Here is a 17547-nt window from a genome sequence, read left to right as displayed (position 1 = left end):
TGGGCATGTTGGTGAAGGGAACAGTGGAGAGGAGGAGATGATGGGTAGGTATGGTGTCAGAGAGAGGAATGAAGAAGGTCAGAGGATAGTGGATTTTGCCAAAAGGATGGACATGGCTGAGGTGAATACGTATTTTAAGAAGAGGGAGGAAACATAGGGATACATACAAGAGTGGAGGAAGATGCACACAGGTAGATTACATCCTATGCAGAAGAGTTGATCTGAAGGAGATTGAAGACTGCAAAATGGTGGCAGGGGAAAGTGTAGTTAAGCAGCATTGGATGGTGGTCTGCAGGATGATGATGGAGATCAAGAAGAGGAAGACAGTGAGGGCAGAGCCAAGGATCAAATGGTGGAAGTTGAAAAAGAAAGACTGCAAGGTTGAGTTCAGGGAGGAGGTGAGACAGGCACTGGGTGGCAGTGAAGAGTTACCAGACAGCTGAGAAACTACAGCAGATGTAGTAATGGTGACAGCAAGAAGGGTGATTGGCGTGACATCTGGAAAGAGGAAAAGGAAACCTGGTGGTGGAATGAGGAAATACAGGAGAGTATACAGAGGAAGAGGATGGCAAAGAAGAAGTGGGATAGTCAGAGAGAGATGCAGAAAGTAGACAAGAGTACAAGGAGATAAGGCGCAAGGTGAAGAGACAGGTGGAGAATGCTAAAGAAAAGGCGTATGATGAGTTGTATGAGGCTGGACACTAAGGTGGGAGAAAAGGACCTGTACCGAATGGCTAGACAGAGGGACCGAGCTGGGAAAGATGTGCAGCAGGTTAGGGTGATAAAGGATAAAGATGGAAACATACTAACAAACAAGGAGGGTGTGTTGAGAAGATGGAAAGAGTACTTTGAGAGGCTGATGAATGAAGAGAATGAGAGAGAGAAGGTTGGATGATGTGGAGATAGTGAATCAGGAAGTGCAACGGATTAGCAAGGAGGAAGGAAGGACAGCAATGAAGAGTATGAAGAATGAAAAGGCTGGTGGTCCAGATGACATACCTGTGGAGGCATGGAGGTGTTTAGGAGAGATGACAGTGGAGTTTTTAACCAGATTGCTTAATGGAATCTTGGAAAGTGAGAGGATGCCTGAACAGTGGAGAAGAAGTGTACTGGTGCAGATATTTAAGAATAAGGGGGATGTGTAGGACTGTAGTAACTACAGGGGAATAAAATTGATGAGCCACAGCATGAAGTTATGGGAAAGAGTAGTGGAAGCTAGGTTAAGAAGTGAGGTGATGATTAGTGAGCAGCAGTATGGTTTCATGCCAAGAAAGAGCACCACAGATGCAATGTTTGCTCTGAGGATGTTGATGGAGAAGTTTAGAGAAGGCCAGAAGGAGTTGCATTGCATCTTTGTGGACCTGGAGAAAGCATATGACAGGGTGCCTCGAAAGGAGCTGTGGTATTGCATGAGGAAGTCGGGAGTGACAGAGAAGTACGCAAGAGTTGTACAGGACATGTACAAGGGAAGTGTGACAGTGGTGAGGTCTGCGGTAGGAGCAACGGATGCATTCAACGTGGAGGTGGGATTACATCAGGGATCAGCTCTGAGCCCTTTCTCATTTGCAATGGTGATGGACAGGTTGACAGACGAGATTAGACAGGAGTCCCTGTGGACTATGATGTTTGCTGATGACATTGTGATCTGTAGTGATAGTAGGGAGCAGGTTGAGGAGACCCTGGAGAGGGGGAAATATGCTCTAGAGAGGAGAGGAATGAAGGTCAGTAGGAACAAATCAGAATACATGTGTGTAAATGAGAGGGAGGTCAGTGGAATGGTGAGGATGCAGGGATTAAAGTTGGCAAAGGTGGATGAGTTTAAATACTTGGGATCAACAGTACAGAGTAATGGGGATTGTGGAAGAGAGGTGATAAAGAGAGTGTAGGCAGAGTGGAATGGGTGGAGAAGAGTGTCAGGAGTAATTTGTCACAGACAGGTATCAGCAAGAGTGAAAGGGAAGGTCTACAGCACGGTACTGAGACCAGCTATGTTATATGGGTTGGAGACGGTGGCGCTGACCAGAAAGCAGGAGACAGAGCTGGAGGTAGCAGAGTTAAAGATGTTATGATTTGCACTGAGTGTGACGAGGATGGACAGGATTAGAAATGAGTACATTAGAGGGTCAGCTCAAGTTGAACGGTTGGGAGACAAAGAGAGGTGAGATTGCGTTGGTTTGGACATATGCAGAGAAGTGATGCTGGGTATATTGGGAGAAGGATGCTAAGGATAGCGCTGCCAGGGAAGAGGAAAAGAGTAAGGCCTAAGCCAAGGTTTATGGATGTGGTGAGAGAGGACATGCAGGTGATGGGTGTAACAAAGCAAGATGCAGAGGACAGGAAGATATGGAAGAAGTTGATCCGCTGTGGCAACCCCTAACGGGAGCAGCCGAAAGAAGAAGAAGATGGTTCAGAAATAACTCTATACTAGGTATAGGTTTCTGTTTAGAATTCTGTGTTTTATTATACATCTGCATGGACTGCATTAATGTTGCATAAAGTGGACTGGGGCTGCATCTGAAGGGAAATCTTGCCTTACACCAATGCTGCTAGATTAAGTCCCAGTTCTCTGTCACCTTCTATCTGAACAGATGGGTTCAATAACTTAATCAATGTATTATTTATCTAAAATACTATATGCAAAATACCCTGATTAAAAGATAAAGAGTAAATAGAATATAGTGCACCACATGTTGTTTCCATGTGTCATATTTCTTATGTTCATGCTTGCGAACAATAAGTACATCATTACACAGCTGTAACTTATGGCAAGTCGAATTAACATTTAGCAAAATCTCAACATGAATTTCACCTTTTATATTTTAAACTTATTTTGATATATATCATATATATAAAATATGTTACTTTGCATTTTAAGATAATTACTATACATTTACAGACTTGTCAAATGTACTGGAAGATATCTCAAATACATTTTCAGATATCTAAAAATTACTGCCTGTGTATTTCAAGTTTTCAGATACTTCAAAACAATTTCCTCTCGATTTTCAGATATCTGAAGTGCATTTCAAGATATCTCAAAATTACTTCCTATAAAATTTCCTTTCTGCTCACACTCAACCACAGCCACTAGATGGTTCATGCATGTACTTTTAGATTTTTTCGGCGCTTGCATGCACCTCACTTCTCACTATGACAAACCTGTGTGTAGAAACGCCGTGTCGCAACAACGTACAAGCAAAACGCCTCAGCAACAAAACATTGTTTATCTGGAGGTATTTTCTCAAGACAAAGATTAATAGAACTCATATTCCAGCAATACGGCTAAAATATGGTATCGCCGGTGTCTTCTTATGAAAGCCAAGCACAGATGGGTCCACGTCCTCTGCATTGGGTAATTCTTAAGAGTAGGTGGACGCCTCTCCAAGTTCACGAATATAGTAAAATTGCTATGGAGTCTTTGGGTTGTTTTTTGTCCCGAAGATCACAAGCAGTTAGTAATAATAATAATACTGCTAATTTACATATACAGTAAGTTCATATTCCTAGACTTCTGATGCTTCCTCGATGAATCTCTGCCTACTTGTCCTAAGATGTTAAAAACACATGGATGCTCTGCTACCAGTTGAAAGCAAGGAATATATTTGTGAAAAAAACATAACTGTAACATAACATAATACTTTTGGAAACAAAATCATCATATTTGCAAAACAACACCATACATTTGTAAAATTAATCAATACAATTTTGCAAAGTAATCTAATCAGTTTTGACCAACAGAAAAATAACTCAAGAAATCAAACTGTTTTTCGAGTAGCAGAAATAAGAATCCATGGTGTCTACTTGATTGACTATTGACCTGATTGAGGCTAATGACCCTGCAAACAGTTAGTGGCATGTGACAAATGTTTATAAAGGGGAAAGATTAATGAATGTACCTGCCATCTCTCAGGGCTGCCCCACCTTCAATTACTGTTTTCACAAAAATTCCAAGTTTTTCGAGACCTGCATCTGCTCCAACTCCCATGCCAATAATACTGATTCCCAGACCATCATCATCTGATCAAAACAGAGAAATCCCAAAGGGAAAACACATCAGTAACAGATAGGGCGATAAAAAGATATTCTTGTCTTTCTGCCTTTTTCAGTAACACAAAAGAATAAGAACAATTTAATTGCTTTTTGAGGTGCCTGACAAATTGCAGAACAAGCATCAGGATACTTTTGAATTGTTATCTTTGCCCCATGTACAATAAAGTGTTTTGACATACATATTTGGTATATTCACACAAGACATAAGAGACATCATGAGAATGGTGAAATGAAGTATCTCACATACTATCAACTGTATAGATCTATTTCAAATACTGCCTCAATAAAGTCTGTCCCAAATTATGGGCTGCAATCTCACAGAAAATACATTCTCAATTTTAAAGTAATAAGATTATGGTACTGAACTGATAGGCAGTCCAGAAAGTTCAATAATACAGTATTTTATTCAATCAGCTTATGTCCTGACTGCCTTTAGAATATCTTAAAACATCATAAACTTCAAGAAATGCACATTTTGATACTGTTGTACACTATACTACTTTAGACTTATTTTATATGTATTACTTTTTTATCTTTTCATTGTTCCTGAGATTATCTAATATATATAGCTAAATGTGTTTATGTAGTATGCAAATCCACAAAGTTTCATCTATCACGGCCAAATTTTGCACAGATTCCCCTTTTGCAAATCGGAAAACCACAGCTATGTTTCATTCTGAAAATTTTCCCCTGGAGAAATGTGTTTATTGATTCCACCCACACTTTATTTCATCCCTAGTTACACCAAGTACTACTGCTAGTTTTTTTACATACTGCAAACTAAACCTGAACTTGTTAATGTCATGCAAATACTTGTTGGGATATAAATGTTTTATCTACTATAAGTATTGAAATTGCAATACCTTTTTCAAGTTCAACAGGGAAAAGGTCAAGTCTCTCCACTCGCTTTTCAAGTTCATATTCTGCAGAGGCTGCCACTGGGTCAACCTCCTCATTTCTTCTGTCATAATCTTCATTTGAATATGTATTGAAAACCTGTAGGAAGGAAGCAGCAGAAAAAAGACAGGATATGATATACAATTGGTGAAACAATACAGGCATTTAAAAAAAATAACAACCAACATGATATGCTTTTGTTAAACATTGTACTCATATATATAAATATATTATATATATATATAAATGATTGTCTGATGACAATAGATTTTATTAATATGATTAAATTTTATTATGAGTGTTATACACATATTTTCAGCTGCTAATCATTTGACCGCTGTATTACGTCCAAAGTTTTCACAGTGTAGGATGGATGAACTTGTTAGACTGAATGGCTTGTTTTCATCAGGGTTGTTGTAAATTCCTTTATACAGTCCTTAATACCATTATTTCAAGTGTAAATTTAAAGTGAATTACTGGCTACTGAATTGCAGTACTATTACAGTTTATATGTAAAAATACAGGATATTAACATAAGTTGCAAATGGTTATTGCTGTAATTTTGTGCATTCTCAAAACATGTGGCATATTGGGGTTCGATGTTAAGTTTGCTAATTTGGAGGAAATAAACATCCAATCATCCGTTTTCACCTGATGAGGGTCACAGAAAGATATTCCATTCTGCAACATTATAATTTATACAAACCTGTGTACCATTAAACACTTTAAATGTGCTATCTGTATTTTTCTTCTCTTTGCCCAACTAAGGCATACTTAAGAACTTTGTATTTAAAAATGCCCAAGATGCTAAATGAGGAAAGATGCAAATGTTAGTCTATGTTTGAGCAGCTATAGTGTGGATTAAAGTAGAAAAAAGCAGTCGATTCAAATCTGATTAATGACATGATTTTGTTTACTCCAGTGTACATCTGTCATTTAAAATACAGTCACTCTGCAAAGTGTTCAAGCAGCCATCTGTACTGTCAGCAAAAAAACATGCTTTCCAGTTATCCTGGTATTAAAACAGTTGCTCTCCCTGTGTGTAAAATAACAGATTACAGATCACAGAAAACAGTTACCCCACTAAAACTAAATAAAATGGAAATAGTATAAAAATAAAGAACTGGAAAGGTACACAGAGGAACCACAAATACAGTATAACACAGCAACAACATAGCATAAAAAATTAGTTTTCTCAGGTAATGTTTATTGTCATGTAATAATAATGCAGTGATATATATATATATATATATATATATATATATATATATATATATATATATATATATATATATATATATACAGTGGTGTGAAAAACTATTTGCCCCCTTCCTGATTTCTTATTCTTTTGTATGTTTGTCACACAAAATGTTTCTGATCATCAAACACATGTAACCATTAGTCAAATATAACACAAGTAAACACAAAATGCAGTTTTTAAATGATGGTTTTTATTATTTAGGGAAAAAAAAATCCAAACCTACATGGCCCTGTGTGAAAAAGTAATTGCCCCCTGAACCTAATAACTGGTTGGGCCACCCTTAGCAGCAATTATAATTATAATCACAAAACAGTGAAGTCTTCAACTGCTTCTTAAATACATCGAGGTAGTCAGCAGTACAGATGGAGTTGGGTAGCCCATTCCAGCAAGTGGGAAACATAGGCAAAGAGTCATGGACTGAGACTTAATACCAAGCAGAGGTGGCATCACCAGATACTGTTCACTGGTAGACCTGAGTGTGTGAGAAGAAGCATAGGACCTCACAAGTGTCTCCATATACACAGGTGTTGACCCATTAACTACTCTGTAGGCAAGCATCAGGGATCTGAACTTAATGCATGATGCTACAGGGAGCCAATGAATTGACATGAAGAGAAGAGTGACATGTGCCTGTCTCGGCTGGTTAAATATAAGACAGGCTGCTGCATTCTGGATCATCTGCAGTGGCTTCTTTGCACATGAGGGTACTCCTGCTAGAAACGAGTTGCAGTAGTTCAGATGAAACAAGACCAAAACCTGGACCAGAAGTTGTGCAGCATACTCTGTCAGACAGGGTCTGATCTTGTGCATGTTGTACAGAGTGAACCTGCATGAACACGAAACAGTAGAAATGTAGTCGGGAAAAGCTAGCTGCTCATCAGTTACCATCCCAAGGTTGCGAACTGACTTGGTGAATGTTAACAACAGTGAGCCAAGCTGTATGGAAATGGGGAGCTGAACAGACTGGATGGCCAGGATCACAAGGAGCTTTGTTTTTAACAGGTTGAGCTGTGGAAGGTGGTCCTTCATTCAGGTTGAGATATCAGTAAGACATGCAGAGACTCTAGCTGATGCCGTATTGTCCTCTGGAGGAAATGACAGGTACAGCTGTATATCATGCACATAGCACTAATAAGTGAAACCATGGGATTGGATGATGGAGCCCAGCAAGCTTGTGCACAGAGAGAAAAGTAGAGGACCCAGCACTGATCCTTGGGGTACACTTGTGCATGTCTGGTGTGCCTTTGACAACTCCCCTTGCCAGAACATGTTGTAGGGACTGCCTGAAATGTAGGACTCAAACCATCTGAGAGCAGTCCTTTGACCCTATCAAAGGTGGAAGAGAAATCAAACACAATTGGGAACCGATGACATTTTAGTAGGTCTAGCAAGTCAAATCTAATCGACCACTGTTAGTACAGCCATCTCAGTCAAATTACTCCCCTTGAAGCCGGAGTGGTTGGTATCAAGCAATCAATTCTGTACGAGGAAGGAAGAGACCTGGTTAGAAACACCATGTTGAAATGTTCCGGAAAGAAAGGAGAGAGAGACAGGCCTGTAATTGTTAACTGGGATGGATCAAGTGTTTGTTTGAGAAATGGAGTTATAGGAGCATGTTTGAAGATAGTAGAAAATGTGCCTGAGCTGAGTGAGGTGTTAATGATGTGTGTAATTGCAGGAATGCGTGACAGGTAGTTTGTCATTAAAGTAGAACATCGTAAACTAAATTTCATCTTAAAATGAATATTTAATTTACTACATTTTTATCATCCCCCGTCATAAATTATGTAGCAACATGTCAACTTTAATCTCGACATAAACGGCGAGAATAAAGTGGAAATGTCGAGAATAAAGTCTTTATTCTCAACATATAGTTTTTTTCTTTGTCCGTATTTCTTTCTTCTTCACTGTGGCCCTAATACACTTCCGTACAAAACCGTTAGCAATTCAGTGACAAAACTTTTGCTCAGGACACTGTGTGCTGCAAGGATTTCTGCACACTTTTTGCATATAGACACAGGTCCAAAAAAAAAAAAAAATATATATATATATATATATATATATATATATATATATATATATATATACACATACTGTGCATAACATTCGAAGTCTGAATCACAATCTGATTGTATATGTGGTAACCTACCAGGTAACGCGTGTGGTTGGTCTGCAAGTCGGCAAACATTCGCCACGGGTGCCCTCTCAGTTGCGAGAAGCAGATCATAGAATGTTACATAGTTAACTGCCAAATAATGTAAAGAGTACGCGACACGTGTTTCACCCTAATTTGGGTTAATCAGGTGGTTACCTAGCAGGGTAATTACATACATAGTATTCGAAGTCTGAATCACAATCTGATTGTATGGGTGGTTACCAACCAGGTAACGTGTGTGGTTTCCTGGTAGGTAACCACCCATAAAATCAGATTGTGATTCAGACTTCGAATGCTATGTATGTAACTACCCCGATCTCCAGGCTGCCAAGTAAACGAACCACACGCCGTGGCGCAACGTACAGTGCCTTTACCTCTAACGCTGATATCTGAGGTTTGATCCTCGGTTAGGGGTGCAGTGGAGTGTGTATGCCTGATGAGCCCTAATTAGGGCGAAACACGTGTCGCGTACTCTTTGCATAATTTGACAGTTAACTATGTAATATATATATATATTGGATTGCTATGTACTGAACAAGAAGAGAGCTGCTGTACGCTTAGCAGCACTATACAGACTGCACTGACGCTGATAACAGAGACATCACTTCCTGATGCCCTTTTTCTGACATCTGACAGGCTGGTTCCACTAGATTTTTTTTATTTTATCAGTCCTCCTTTTGCCCGCCCACCTCCACATCCTCTTTGCTTGTGAACTGCCTCTCCGCTCCCGCTATTACCATGTACACCCCCTCTCGAAACCCCACCTCCCCATACTCTGCTTGTGAACTCCGCTCCGCCTCGTCCCCGCTATTAGCTTTAGCAATATTTATTTGCCTGGTCGTCCCTTGCCATCTCTGCAGATCAAGTGGACAGTCTGTCACATCGGAGTCAGGACACAGTCAACTCCTGAATGTCAAAGGGGGTGATTGTGGAATTTGCAAGAAAACAGCAAAGACACTACAACCCTCTAAGTATTAACAGAACCCAGGTGCACAGGGTGGACAATTTCAGATATCTGGGTGTCCACATTACAGACAACCTAATCTGGTCCGGACTCACAGACACCTTGATTAAGAAGGCATAACAATGTCATGACCTCCTTAGATGCCTCAGAGATTGTGGACTGCCCTGCCATCTACTAAAGAGCTTCTACACATCCATTGAAAGTATTCTGACAGGAAGTATTACTGGCTGGTTTGGGAACAGTACGCAGCTCTGCTCTGCTGAGAGTGATGTGGTCAGCTGAACTGTGCATTCACTTCAAGGACATCTACAGCAAGTGATGTCAGATGAGGTAAAAGACAATTATCAATGAAAAAGAGCCTCTTTTTTGTACTGTGGTTTGGTAAACACTACCACTGCCTAAAGTCCAGTTCACAGAGACTGAGGAACCATCTTGAATAATAACAGTGTCTAGACCTACATGATGCCCTATTGTTAACTCTTTCACATCAAGTTATTCAAGCTAGCAAGTTATTTATTTAGTTATTTCTTATTACTATTACATTTTTAAAATTCTATTCATGATTTTTGATATTTATAAAATCATGTATAAATGTTATTGTCCTTTTATTATTCTTCTGCAAGGCATAGTCATTGGATTTGAGCAATTAAGAATTTCACTACATATTGCACTATATGTATAATTTGTATGTGTCAAATAAAATTTGATTTTATTGAAATTACAAGGAAATGTCAAGGAATATTAAAAAATGTTGTATCACTACTAGTAATTCCATTTAATGTCTGACAACAGGTCTCTAAAATTACTTAACACGTCAATTACGTGTTCATAGTTTAGTATGATGAAATGGTTGACAAAGACGCATTGATCTGATAGTAAGTAGGAAATTGAATTCTTATTCCCAGTGCACATCATCAGCATCCTTTAGGATATGTTGATATATGGGTGTTAGCAGTGTTAATTACAAGTAAAGAAAATCAAAAACAAATATATAAATAAACATAGGCAAAATCAATCAACCCTGTATTGGACCCAACAAACTGCATCTAAAGAGACAAACAAATAAAAAAATGGTAAGATCATCAAAGAGAGTCAACATGTGGGAATCAGAGAAATAAGGCTGTTTAGGTGCGCTGCATCACTGTTTACGCTCCCCTGGAGCATGGATCTACCGCAAGGAGATCTTCAGAATTTTAGACAACAAATTTTAGTGACAACAAGTGTGTTAATTTGAACATTTAGTTTGAAGAAGTAAAAAAGACATACATAATTGATTAATAAGTAGTTATTTTGTTGCTATGTCTACTGTCACACATGTGCGCTTGGGAGGCAGGCTAAGGGCCTAACCGAGAGCAGAAAAGGAGGGCAGTGATTGACAAAGTACACTAACCTTACGTCTCCCTTTTCTGCAGATCACCTGAACAGAAACCCACGTAAAGCTCCTACCTTTCTAACCAGGCCTCCTTCTGACCTCACTTCTGACTTGAATCTCATGGACCCGCCACTTCCTCCCCTGCAACTACAAAAAAGTCAAGCACCTTCCCTTCCTATCCAGTCCCTATTTGGACACTGACCCAGACAGTTCTCTGGAGCTAATAATGTTTTTGCTTAAAATTGAGTACAATATACAGGGTGGATCCCCAATTATTTTTCTGTCTTTTCTCGTGTTTTTAATCTATTGAATCCTAAAATGAAAATACTCTTTATTATGGTATGAGCTTAAATAATGAAAATGATTCAGATATTGATTTATTAAACACAAAGTAATCCCTAACACTTCCTCCTCACAAGTTAAAAGGTAACATTTCACATTCAACATTTCAAGTTTTAGAGTTGCATGCACAGAGTACATCTTACATGTGTCTGACATGTGTCTTACATCTGGGGCAGCCATGACAAGTCAGATATAGCTCTTACCTGAATTTGTTCTTTTTCAGAAATGAGTTGCTCAAAAAGTAAGCCTGAATGGTAAATTTAATGATACAATCAAGCAAGATTTTTTAATAATGAATTGATAAAAGATGAGGTCACTGACTGATTTATTCCTTTAAGTTTACCGTTTCAGTTAGTACTTCACTCAGTTTTCTAGCTCACCAGTTTTTATTACTAATATGTTTGGCATTTCAGATAACCTATTCCTCTGCTTCCTTTAACTTTTTTTTTTTTTTTACATATGTACTGTTATTCAGTGTACTAATATATTTTTCAAGACATTGTATGCCAACCATTTCTCCCCAGATGAACTTGTTTTTTTTTAGTTTCTAATTTTAATAAGCTTTCTAATTACTTAAGAAAAATTAAATTTTAAATTGTTAATTTCCTTAAATAAAAAAGGAAACTTTTTTTTTCAACTAAAACATTATTATTAAAATTAAAGATGTAAAGTTAGTGATTAAGTGAATAACTAATACACAGATCTGGGTCTTTTACTGCTTTATTCAGTCTTTTGTTAATAATGAATTTCTGCAAGTTTAATTTAGCATTTAAAAATCATCATTTTTTTTTACTTTATTTTTGTTATGATAAGTAAAACATACATATTAATGATATTTGGTACCCTGCACTGTCTTACAATTATACAATAATTTAAAAAATCTTTTTACTTTGCAATATTTGTACTGTTGTCTTACTTGTTCATCAATTACTAAAACACACAACTTAATAAGAATGTGTATAATTAGAATAACCATCCATCCATCCATCCATCCTCTTCCGCTTATCCGAGGTCGGGTCGCGGGGGCAGCAGCTTAAGCAGAGCGGTCCAGACTTCCCTCTCCCCGGCCACTTCTTCCAGCTCTTCTGGGAGAATCCCAAGGCGTTCCCAGGCCAGCCGGGAGACATAGTCCCTCCAGCGTGTCCTGGGTCTTCCCCGGGGCCTCCTCCCGGTTGGACGTGCCCGGAACACCTCACCAGGGAGGCGTCCAGGAGGCATCTTGATCAGATGCCCGAGCCACCTCATCTGACTCCTCTCGATGCGGAGGAGCAGCGGCTCTACTCTGAGCCCCTCCCGAATGACTGAGCTTCTCACCCTATCTTTAAGGGAAACCCCAGACACCCTGCGGAGGAAACTCATTTCAGCCGCTTGTATTCGCGATCTCGTTCTTTCGGTCACTACCCATAGCTCATGACCATAGGTGAGGGTAGGAGCGTAGATCGACTGGTAAATTGAGAGCTTTGCCTTACGGCTCAGCTCCTTTTTCACCACGATAGACCGATGCAGAGCCTGCATCACTGCGGACACCGCACCGATCCGCCTGTCGATCTCACGCTCCATTCTTCCCTCACTCGTAAACAAGACCCCGAGATACTTGAACTCCTCCACTTGGGGCAGGATCTCTCCCCCAACCCTGAGAGGGGACTCCACCCTTTTCCGGCTGAGGACCATGCTCTCGGATTTGGAGGTGCTGATTCTCATCCCAGCCGCTTCACACTCAGCTGCGAACCGATCCAGAGAGAGCTGAAGATCACGGCCTGATGAAGCAAACAGGACAACATCATCTGCAAAAAGCAGTGACCCAATCCTGAGTCCACCAAACCGGACCCCTTCAACACCCTGGCTGCGCCTAGAAATTCTGTCCATAAAAGTTATGAACATAATCGGTGACAAAGGGCAGCCCTGGCGGAGTCCAACTCTCACTGGAAACGGGCTCGACTTACTGCCAGCAATGCGGACCAAGCTCTGACACCGGTTGTACAGAGACCGAACAGCTCTTATCAGGGGGTCCGGTATAATTAGAATAACCTGAAGTCTTATTCATCTCTGTAGACCATACAGTTTTATTTTACAGTATATGCAATATGTCAGTCTGTAGGAATTTCTGAATTTTAATTTCCTTACTGACAAGGAAACTGGCCATATTGTGTTTCTTTATGCAACCATAAGAGATCTCTTAAATTATTATTTTTACCATAACTCATTTATCTACTGCATGCATTTGCATTTTGACAACTGATATTTTTAATGTCTTTTTTTAATTTTAGAAATAAAAATTATCCACTAATCACATTATAATTTTAATTTTTTAAAACACTTCATACTATTCATCAGAATAATATTTTAGATAGATAATTTTCACAAATATAGTATTTATTGCATAATACTGTGCATATTCTGTAGCTAGGCCTGATTAGAAACTGTCACCCATCGAATCAGTTACTTGTTATGTGGTCATGTGAAACTGGAGTCACTGGACATGTGCATTTCATGTTTACTTTGAGTAATATTGATTTGTAGTTAACTTTATAGTTAGATTGATAAAATGACTGTTGTTATTTTTTATTTGATCAAAACTGACAACTTTTTGTTGGCCTCAATATCCCTTTATTTTGGATTTTTAATGTTTCATTCCACCTACTACCTAATCCACAACTTTTAACACAAAATGCTCCAAAAGAGAAACATGCAGTGTGAATTTAGTAATTCACATGGTTCATTAGTACCATATTTATATTGATTCAGTAGGACACATAACATCAACAATGACCTTTGAGTGGACCTTAGTATAAAGAAATTAAAGTAGTGGAAGTGACTTTTTTTAAGAAAAGTAATAATTATATTACTATGTTGGTTAGTTATTTGTGTATGTATTATTTTCTGTTTTGTTTATATGTCCTTATGTTTATAAAAAGATAAATACAACCATTCATCATCTTTTAAGAAGTTCCATTTGTATAAAGCAGGTATCAGATGATAAGAACCATGAAAGTGGCACCCAGAAATAAGCTTCTGAATACAAATAGAGTGCAAAGACAGTGGCTTCATAATTGTATTTTTAATATGCAAACTTTTTTCAACCACTTTGTTAACTTGACTCCCAGTAATGACTTTGATTTGGTTTTACCTTAGAGTAATGTGGTTTCTTGACTATAATGCCCCTTTAGACAATTAAATATTTTTAATTTAGTACCTTAGACAATGGAACAGGTTAAAAAGAAAAATAGATTTTATTAACATTGGTAAATATTCTGAAACATTGTTGGGCATATCTTGCATTGTTATGTACAATATTATATCACTTCTGACAGCTTTTGTGCAGAAGGGTAGGATGTTGGTAGGATTTGTGGTATTTATTCTGCATTTATTTACTTGTTTTTATTGAGTTTAACTTAACTTAAGCACAAGCATGCCCCTAAAAGAACAATACTTCAGCAGGAAAAGCTCACTTCCTGTATAAATAAATTTGAACTCAGTTGATTATTGACTATTTTACACACATGAAGAAGAAATGGTGTATCATCTATAAAATATATTTACTGTGAAGTATATGCATGGAATAGCAGAAAACATTATATGACTATTACGCAGCCTGTAGCTCCTGTGCCCTGAGCCACCATAAGTAATCCATTTAATTTCCTGACAACTGCTTGTTTTTTTTTTTTTCTTTTATGTGTACTTTATTTAGTGGTTAATTTGAATGAACTTGAAAGAAGTCAAAACCATTGCAAAACTGAAAGAAAGAGCCAACTATATAAAGCAATAAAGTGTAAAATACAACTTGTGCTTATTTTAAAATGAGTGAATGAGCAGTTCCTGATAGCTCAGCTATTAACACAGACTTCAGAAACTGCAAACATCTGCGAGTTGTACTGTATATTTGGGTCTGTGGGGCATTGTGGTTCTATGATCAGCAAATATCTATTCTTGTTTATTACAGTGGAAATGATCTAACATTGTTTATTATGTGACAGATGTATGGAAAGTTCAGCAGCTTGATTCATCTTTCAAACTATGTTGACACTCACAAATGTTAGGCTACTGCACAGCTGATGCCATGTTGTTTAGAAAATTAACACTTGATGTTGTTACTCTGTAAAAAAACATATTTTCAATCTGATACATTGTTAATTGTGAGGATTTGACTGTGTAGTCGATGTACAGAATATGCAGCATCCTCATGATCACAGAGCTTGACCTGAACAAGAAATGAATAATAAATATAAACTCACTAAAAGAACACTTGGTCTCATGTGAACTGTTCTGGGGTTTTCACACACAGCAATGACCAATGTACACTATATCAGGAATAGGCTGCACCAGACAACAGCTTGCAGTCCTGTGGTTAGAAGTTAAGCATTATTCTAGTGTATTAGTAAGATATATTGTGTATGTTTCCTCTTGGAGCTAGAGTCCTATCTATCTATCTATCTATCTAATCTAAACTGTTACTTTTCATGTATTACCTGTTAAATACAATTTTAGATATTAATTTATTTAGGACTGTTTATGATATTTGGTGAGTTAATGCCAACAAGCAGTGTCTTGCGCATTGTTTGCTTGAGAGCAGTGGTTTGTGTAAGAAAGAAGCTGTACTATTATCAGATTAGGAGAAGTGAATACAGTGGAGCCTCGGTTCACGACCATAATTCGTTTCAAAACTCTGGTCGTAAACCGATTTGGTCGTGAACCAAAGCAATTTCTACCATAGGATTGTATGTAAATACAATTAATCTGTTCCAGACCGTATGAACTGTATAAAAAAATATATATTTTTAGTTTTTAAGCACAAATATAGTTAATTACACCATAGAATGCACAGCATAATAGTAAACTAAATGTAAAAACATTGAATAACACTGAGAAAACCTTGAACAACAGAGAAAACTAACACTGCAATAGTTTGTGCTTTAGTGCTAGGAAGCGCTCGCTAAAAACACTTTTTTTTTAATGAGTTTCAAGCACAGGGAAAAATATGAACATTTTAAAAATCCGTAATTTAATAAACCACCAAGAAAAGTAACATTGCCACAATGCACGCTATGAACTGATCGATGTAAACAGAACTGAAAACAAAAACAAGCCTTTTTGTGCCTCTGTCTCGCGTGCCTGTGTGTGTGTGCCTCTGTCTCGCACGCATCTGTGTGTGTGTGTGTGTGTGTCTCTCACGTACCTCTGTGTGTGTGTGTGTCGCGCTCTCTCTCTCTTGCGCACTCTCTCTCTTGTTCACTCGCTCGCTGCACAGGAAATGCACAGGGAGAGACTGAACATGTACAAACCGAAAGGGAAACTGGCTTGTTCGTTTACCGAGTGTGTGGTCGTGAACCGAGGCAAACATTTGGCGAAATTTTGTTCGTGAACCGATTTGTACGTGTACCAAGACGTTCGTGAACCGAGGTTCCACTGTACCTGCTATCGAATCATTTTTAGTAGAAGAGCTTTAGCAAGCTTTTTGATGGATTAGGGATCTGTATGCACAATTAAACACTAATACATTTCCTATTTGTTATAAAAGATGTTTCATTCTGATAAAAATACATATAAATAAATTATATCCGAATGTACCAAAACCATCAGAAATACAGTAATACTACATTCTAGTAATGCTGCCTGTTTTTACATTTAGCCTTGTCAAAATCTAACATGCTATAAATACAGTACATTACAAAGAGGGAAATCTGCAGATCAAGATGGCTGTTCAGAAGATTTTTTTTACTGTTACCTGCACAGGTAACTTGCTATTAGCACAATTAATGTTAGCTAATTTTAATGAAACCAGACAAGGTAACCTGTTACCAAAGATTCTATGCCAGATATTAATGCTTTTCCAAATAAGAATAAAATGTCTCAGGGTGTGCATCCTACATACCATCTCATATACCATTCCTTCTCACAAAGAATTATGTCAAAGATTCCCTTAAGAGATTTAGCAAAGGCTATAGAGAAACTGCATCCTTCTATAATATCACAAGATTAGAATTATTTTTTTAAAATGAGATAACTATTATGAAATGCTTAACAGTTTTTTAGTGTAATGCATATCCTTACAGTATTTGAGCTTCCACCAGCTCTGCTATTTCTAGACACAGAAACCAAACCGTCTTTTATACAGTCCAATAGTGCTGGGAGGTATACCACTTCATACCGAAAACCGTTTTTTATTTTTGTTATGATATGGATTTTTCTTATACTGCAACACCAGTTTAAGTAGCCTAAACAACGTTCAGACTTTTTCACTGCTACACTGCTAAACACATATGTAAAGGAGTACATGTGTTAGTGGAGGTATTGAGTGGTGAAAATGAACACAGAACACTTTCCGAAACTGAAGTTGTAGCAGATGATAAAGTTGAACATGATGACACAGAAGAACGTTTGCCGAAAAAAAGAGCTGTGTCTGCTGTCTGGAGATACTTTGGTTTTAAAAGGTCGGATGTGGACCAAATAACTATTTACTACAAATGCTGTTGAGCTAAAGTTGTTGCCGGAGGCGGCAAAACGAGCAA

General features: G+C 38.0%; 1 protein-coding gene across 3 annotated transcripts in view; it reads right to left on the bottom strand.

The window, feature by feature from the left end:
* Positions 1-17547, bottom strand: part of ppp1r9a (protein phosphatase 1, regulatory subunit 9A) — a 259164-nt gene that overhangs the window by 132542 nt on the left and 109075 nt on the right. For all 3 annotated transcript variants that reach the window (XM_039736777.1, XM_039736779.1, XM_039736778.1), the window contains exons 3-4: positions 4914-5046; positions 3897-4017 (exon numbers count right to left, since the gene is read on the bottom strand). In XM_039736777.1, the coding sequence (XP_039592711.1) occupies positions 3897-4017; positions 4914-5046 (254 nt within the window). The remainder of the gene's footprint in view (positions 1-3896; positions 4018-4913; positions 5047-17547) is intronic.

The sequence above is a fragment of the Polypterus senegalus genome, chromosome 15 (genome assembly GCF_016835505.1).
Source record: "Polypterus senegalus isolate Bchr_013 chromosome 15, ASM1683550v1, whole genome shotgun sequence".
NCBI classification, from domain to species: domain Eukaryota; kingdom Metazoa; phylum Chordata; class Cladistia; order Polypteriformes; family Polypteridae; genus Polypterus; species Polypterus senegalus.
The sequence above is the reverse complement of the archived record's forward strand: the minus strand, read 5'-3'. Positions and strand labels throughout refer to the sequence as shown.